This window comes from Dioscorea cayenensis, chromosome 18 (genome assembly GCF_009730915.1).
Source record: "Dioscorea cayenensis subsp. rotundata cultivar TDr96_F1 chromosome 18, TDr96_F1_v2_PseudoChromosome.rev07_lg8_w22 25.fasta, whole genome shotgun sequence".
Taxonomy (NCBI): domain Eukaryota; kingdom Viridiplantae; phylum Streptophyta; class Magnoliopsida; order Dioscoreales; family Dioscoreaceae; genus Dioscorea; species Dioscorea cayenensis.
The window spans coordinates 8,920,432-8,928,247 of NC_052488.1; the positions used below are offsets into that span (position 1 = coordinate 8,920,432).

Below are 7,816 nucleotides of genomic sequence, written 5' to 3' on the forward strand. Positions count from 1 at the left end.
TTTTTTGGTACGGTTGTATTTTGGCACGGTGTTTGGTACGATTTAGTTGGCACAGTTTTTGACACGGTTTTATATTAGTCACTGCAGTATTTGTTACGATGTTTATTTGGTACCATTTTTGGCACGCTTTTTATGTTGTCACGGTTTTTAGCGTGGATTTATTTGGAACCTTTGTTGGCACGGTTTTTGTTTTTGTCACGGTTTTTTAGCACGGTTTGTTTGGCATTGTTTTTGGAACGGTTTTGCTTTGTCACGCTTTTTGTCACGATTTATACTGTCAATTTTGTCACGGTTTTTGGCACAAAGACAATTTTTGGCACATTTTTTGTCATGATTTTTTGGCACAGTTTTAAATATAATATAGTTGTTGGCACATTTTTTGTCACATTTTTAGGCACGGTTTTAAATTTAGTAAGGATATTGGCATGGTTTTTGTCACGAAATTTGGAACAGTTTTCTTTAAAAAATTTATAAATGGATTTATTTAATAATAAAACCTGTATTTAATTTCATCAAAATATATATTGCAATATTTTTAAAATAAGCAAAATTGTTATTACAATTATAGCATGACAATAATAAGGTCCAATCTACATAAATCCACAAAACTCTAAACATAAACCATGTATATTATGAAAAATCCTACACATCATCCTCCATGTCTTCAAGAGAATTATCGGTAGATGGAGAAATACGAACTCTCTTTGGCATTGGAGAGTGCTCATCGGCATGTGTCTGTGACTCTCCTGTCGGTGCTCGAGGGGCATGTGGCATACGAGCAAAAATAGGCATGCTAGAAAGGTCAATACCTTGGCCACGAAGTGCGGCAAGCAATGATGATTCAAATAACTCGCGATGAGTTGACTCAGCTTGTATCCGTTCATTAGCAGCATGTAACCGATCATCAGCCTCAGCACGAGCCCTGGCAAGCTCTTCCTCTAATTCCTTAACTTTGTTGCGAAGTTGTTCATTTGATTCAGAAGATCCCAAGCGTGGCTTGTAAGTGGATGAAGACATCTGCCTAACAATATTACCTTTTCCTATCACTCTGTTACGACTCCCAATGGCTACCTCATCCCATAATTCGTCCTGGTTAATAGAATTCTCATCCACCTCTTGACTGCATTTATCTACTAGTGCTTTGTCAAATTCCTCATGCATCCATTAAAAAATAAACATATTATTAAATGATAGTGAGTTAAATTGGCTAATTAATTTGAGTTTATAAAACCATTTCTCAAATATTAAATAAAACTAGATAAATATCCAAGGTTTTCATACATTAGCTGACTTTCCTAGGTTTTCATACCATTAATGTCCATTGAGCAGACCTTTCCTCAAAAACCACTCTCATTAATAATATAAATTTAATCAATGACTTTCTTTACATAGAACATGAAATGCATTCCCATAATTGAAAGTAGTATAATATTAGGACTAATTAAATAAATAAATAAATAAATAAATAAAAATGTGATAACGAACACAAGTGGCGTCTATATTTAATATGCATTCTATGGCATCTAAAAGAATGTACAGTAAATCATGAATTGGATAATTGGCTGCTGCTGCAAGACAAGGCTAACATTGTTGACTTGGTCCCACCAAAGTTCACAACTAAAACATACAAAGTTTAACTCCATGGTCCCACCAAACCAAAGCACAATAGACTAAACAATAATTGAAGCCACAAACGTCTGCATGCTCTCATTAATTGAAGCCATCTTTAATTAATGAGACTTACATAACTTTTACTTAATTATATTTGTTTTAGTGATAATAAGAGTTTTCCATAAGCAATCATTGTCCACAAACGTTTGCATGCTCTCATTAATTGAAGCCATCTTTGACAACGTGTGCAATGGGGACTATATCCGCTTAATTAAGTAATACATGTCACATGGCCGAGGCTTTATATATCTTGCATATGGCAGAGGCTTTATTTATTTCTACAGGACACTTAGAAATCTGAGCTAAAAAATAGCTAATAAGAGGGGTAAATGAATAGTGTGGTTAGTTTAGATTCACATGCCATAGTTGTCTTATTTTAAAGAACAAAATCTTAATTACAACCAACAGCTTAATGATATTCCCAAGGCATGTGCTTAAAAGAAAATATAAATTGCAACTCTGAAAATGAAACTCATGAAAACCCTAGCTAATAACAAATCAGCTTTATGAAATGAGAATATGTTCCTTACTGGAGCATTAGTGCACCAAAACATTGGACTAAGAGTACTGAACCTAGACAACCTTGAAAGGTTAAAAATTTGACTTCGTTTAAGGAATTATTTTGATCAACCATTAGCACTCACATTTGTCCTTCTGAGATGCTGCATCATCCTATGTCTACAAGCACCAACCACCCTATTTAATTTGTCTCTTTGATTCACTTTTGCTGTTGTTCCTTAGAAGTAATTAAATAATTACAAGTGTAATAAATTATCTCTATGTTTCTTCATTTTGGAAATGGTGGTTGTTAGGTGATAATTTTTTTTTTAATTTATTGTTATTATTATTACTTTTGATTGTTGAAGAGTACCAATGTGAAATATTTTTTTTCTTATTGGCTATTAAATGAAAATGAAATCTAGTTATTTTGACAACAATGTCTACATCATTAGTGATAAATTAGTAAACAATTTAAAAAAAAAAACTAGAAATAATGGGCACCTAATTTGTCATTTATCAAACGGTGCATCAATAGTCAAGATTTAACATTTTAGGTAACAAATCAATACAAGTTCAATGTAGAATAAGTTTGGATGATTTAATATTGAAGATAATTAAATTATTATTTTTTAATAAGCAAAGGTTAAATCAAATAGTGCTTGATCTTGATTTAATTATTTAATAATTAAGTTTGAGCTTGATCCAAACCGGATTTATTTGTTTCTTATTAAAATTAAAAAAAAATGAAACTCCGGGTCCCTGCAAAAACCCTAATTAGGATAGGGTTTGACTAAAAAAGTAAAGGTTGCTTATTTTCCAAGATGTGGGTTTTGGTAGGTAACCTAAAAAAACAAATGAATGACCTATATTTCACCATGTCATCCCTAACAATTAATGCCAATTTTTTTAATTTTCATTTTATCAAGAAATAAAAAACAATTAAAAATCATTGAATATATGAGATTTAATGTTTTGGAGAACCATGTTTATTTTATATATATATATATATATATTGGTTTTATTGAAGAGAAATAAAATAAAAAGGGAGTAATTATTTATAATTAAGAATTCCAATATGTCCGTATAAAGGGCTAGTTAGCCTTTTATAATCATTCTTATGGTTAATGAATCACAAAAACCATCTGGAAACCTTAAATTGGTGAATCCACTCACAAATAACCCTCTTCTGTGCTTTAGTTAAAGTGTAGAGTGCTTTAGGAATAGAACGACATGTACTATTTGAAGGAACTGCTATCTCCTTACGATCACAAAGAACTCCAACATCTTTTCTTGCGTTAATGTTATCCTTGCTCTTCCCTTTCACATCCATCACAGTGAAAAACACATTATCAAAAACATTTTTCTCGATGTGCATTACATCAAGATTGTGTCGGATCAAATTGGTTTTCCAATAAGGAAGATCCCAAAAAATGCTTCTTTTTGTCCATTTATGATCTGCTCCATACCCTGGGGGAGTGTTAATTGGGTCCTCAACTGCTGTTGGGAACATCATAACTCGATTAAGAATTTCATCCCCTGACAATATTGGTGGTGTACCATTTTTTTCCACACGACCTCGAATGAAAGACTTTTTGTCCTTACGGTACGAATGATTTTGTGGTAAGAACTTTCGATGACAATCAAAATAGCTTGCCTTCCGACCGTGTTGTAGATGAAAAGCATTGGAGCTCTCCATACATATTGGACATCCTAAAACCCCAGCAGTACTCCACCCAGATAGCATCCCGTACGCAGGAAAATCATTAATTGTACACAAAAGTGCAGCCTTCATGCGAAAATATTCACTTTTGGAAATATCATATGTCATTTCACCAAAAACCCATAAATTATTCAGCTCATCAATCAAAGGTTGTAGAAAAACATCTATGTTCTTCTTCGGGTTCTTAGGCCCGGGACAAATTAGAGTTAAGAACATATAAGGCCTTTTCATGCACATGCCTGGTGGAAGGTTATAAGGAGTCACAACCACTGGGCAACATGAATAAGTCCTCCCAAATTGTCCATGCGGTGCAAAGCCATCAGCACATAAACCCAAACGAATATTACGAGGTTCCTGGGCAAAATCAGGATAAGTTCTATCAAAATGTTCCCATGCCTCGGCATCAGATGGATGTTGCATTACTCCCTCGTTTCTTTCATGAGTAGCATGCCAGGTCATATGCGTTGCTGTAGCATTAGAAGCATACAACCTTTGTAATCTTGGAGTTAATGGCAAGTATCTCAGTATTGCTTGTGCAATCATTTTATGAGCGTGATCATTAGGTAGCCTATGTCGACCCTTGACTTGCTTGTACCTCGGTTCATCACAAAACTTGCAAGAGACTTCCGTAGCATCATGTTTCCAATACAACATGCAACCATTTTTGCAAGCATCTATTTTAACCACAGGCAAACCAAGTTCATTCATAGTTTTCCTGTGATGGTAATAATCAGTTGGCATTGTATTATCTGGAGGAAGAACTTCTTTAATTGCGGTAATCATGGAATTGAAATCAGCCTCAGACATGTTAGCATCAGACTTGATAGATAACATCCTAGCAACGAAAGACAACTGGGAGTGATTCTCACATCCTTCATATAGGGGTTGGTCAGCAATCTTTAACACATTAAAAAATCTATCAGTTAATTGACTTCTTTCATCAATTTGAAAACCAGAAGTTGGCTCATCTAATGGTGGTTGCACACTTGGACCAGCTTCATCATTACAATGAGATGGTGCCCATATCGGAACACGAGAACGCAAACAATCATACACCATTCTTTGGTCCCAAGTCATTTGCTCATAGTCACCCCAGTTTGCCACATGTTCTACACTTTGGTCATGATTCTCATTTAGCTCCTCATTAACTGGGAATAATTCTTCCCCATGACAAGTCAAGTTCCAATAACATTGTTTAAACCCACGGCGATATAAATGCAAAACTACATCATCTGGAGCCAGAAATCGTGTGTTTTTGCACTTAAAACAAGGGCACCTAATATTCTCCCCATTTTTGTAAGAGTCATCTTGACTAACTGCAAATTGGATGAATTCATCCACCCCAGCAATAAATTCATCAGTCAATCCTTTTCATTCAGGCAGATTTCGATTATACATCCATTTTCTTGACAACATTTTTGGACCTATGAACAAAATTACATATGATCATTGTTTTGTATTAAATATTTTTAAAAGTAATTAGTTCGATAACATGGATATGCATGGTTTATTTCATATGTTCCCACATTGACTTCTTCAGACTAGCATGATATACAGTTGGCCTAGAGGTTTTAATTATCATTAAAACATCTACATAATATAGCCTGATACCTTTCAGTTTAAAAAAAAAAATTAATGCATACCAATTCTTGAGTAAACAATCTTACAAATTAATGCATGCATGGTTTGGTTAAATAATTACAAATAAGCTTGCACGGAAATTAAATGAGAGACTGCATTTGTATACGGTTAAGACTAATTAAGCTGTGTTTATAATATATATTTATTATGTATATTATAATAAACTGAACTTTCTGTGTAAGTGTCAGGATTTGGGAATAATATTCAATGGTTTTTAGGAGGAAACAATGCATTCCATGGTTTATTTTTGACTTTATTTGTCTCTTGGACATTCTCACTTTTTTAGGACATTTATTCTTGTTTTTAATCATATATATTTAGACGGCAACAATTGACTTTTTTTTTTTTTAAATATTGAGAATATATTTTACCATTGAACATTAAGGCAAGAACTTAGACTCAATAAAATGCATAACTTGGTGACGTTTGAGTTGAGGTTTTGGTATAGAAAACATATTGTTAAGCCCAACTAATGAATAAATTCAACGTAAGTCTAAAATGATTATCAAATGATGCTTTTTCCAACCTCCGTTTCTAACTTCCAAAAACTATGAGACATAAATTGACCCATTCTTCTTGATCTTAGGTCATAGCATCATTTATTTACACATAAATATGTCTGCGTGTTCTTTTTTTTTTTTTAAGTTCTAGACAAACCAACGGGTGACAAAATTTAAACCAATAATTAAAGAATAAAAAATAAATAAATGCAAAAGCTGTTAGTTGGGTTAGTTGAATGTTCAACAAACCATAACAAAGGCCTGCTTGAAAAGAAAAAGAGAATAGAAAAACTAACCTTGTGGTCACTGACAGTGGAATCTTGAAACTATATATATATTACTGCTTGCAAAATCTGATCAGCTGTTTTAGTTCCAAGGTTTCTTAGACCTGCTATTGCCTGCGTGGATTGACATTGAAAATCAAAAACAAAAATTGAGATTCATCAAATCAACATCAAAATAAAAAAAATAGATATTAATTTGAGATTAGAACAATGGCTCTCACTCCAAGTGTGACAGGTGTAGAACGTTGCAATTCCACAGGAACCACATTCTCAGCTTTCTCCAAAAGAGAAATGAGTGAATTTGCAGCCTTTTGTGGATCATTAGCATAGTAACCCAACCCAGGTTTTACCTGAATATATTTATGCAAAAACATCAGAAGTCAAGAAACACCAAGAACAAAATTCAAAAAACATATATATGTTTTACATCACAAGATTTCGAGAAAAATTCTCATCGAATTACTCTTTCCAAAGAAAACCCTCCACCACAAAACCAAATCCACGGAATATTAAAAAAAATCAAACAAATAAAGATCTAAATGATTCAGACCCATACAACTCCAAAAAAGTAAAATCCAGAGATAACAACAAATCAAGCAATCAATCCCAGAAACAGTCGACTAATCGCTAAAATCCCAGCAACCAACTCCAAACAATCAACAACAACAACAAAGACCACAAATCCCAAAACAAAACAAAGTAAGAAATCGAAAACCATATCTATAAGACGAAATAAATACCGGATCGAGAGAGATGTTGCCGTGGAGGTTATCAAACACATGCTTCAAGAACCAACGGTCATTCGGGGCGGCTACAGGGTTGAGGACCTGAGACCGCGGCAGCCGCTGAGCTCTGTCTGGAGAAGACGTTAGGGTTCGTGGGAGCAGGATCTCAATCTCTTTGGGGTTTATATAGAAAACGAAAGCAAACGAGGGACTGAAGCAATGAGAGCGAGCAGGATCTCAATCTCTTTGGCTTGTTCTTAAACTCCGCCGAACGGCCACAGTGAGTCGGTGCCGTCGAAGTTCAAAACCGGGGGTGGGGATTTGGAGGCCGACCACAGTGGTGGGTGAAAATCTGAGCGGGTTGTAAAACCTTACATCCTAGGTTTTACATCCACTCAAATTATTATTATTATTATTATATTATTATTATAATAGTGAAAACCTAGGTGTTTTCATTACTATTACTGTTATATTATTATTATTATTATTATTATTATTATTATTATTATTATTATTATAATGAAAACCTAGGATGTTTTCACTACTACTACTATTATTATTATTATAGTGAAAACCTAGGATGTTTTCACTATTATTACTATATTATTATTATTATTCTTATTATTATTATTATAGTGAAAACCTAGGATGTTTTCACTATTATTATTATTATTATTAATAATATCAAATAGTCAACTATAGTCAATTATAGAAGCATTTGATGTGACTTAGGTTTTTTAATTTGTTGTGATGTTTTTACGAAATCATGTTTAT

The 7,816-nt window shown here is 33.5% G+C and overlaps 1 protein-coding gene across 1 annotated transcript; it reads right to left on the reverse strand.

Annotated features, from left to right (window-relative positions):
* Nucleotides 1–3,301: 3,301 nt before the first annotated feature.
* LOC120282765 lies at nt 3,302–4,951 on the reverse strand. Its single transcript, XM_039289614.1, has one exon. The coding sequence runs from the start codon at nt 4,949–4,951 to the stop codon at nt 3,302–3,304; it is 1,650 nt and encodes a 549-aa protein (XP_039145548.1).
* Nucleotides 4,952–7,816: the final 2,865 nt, after the last annotated feature.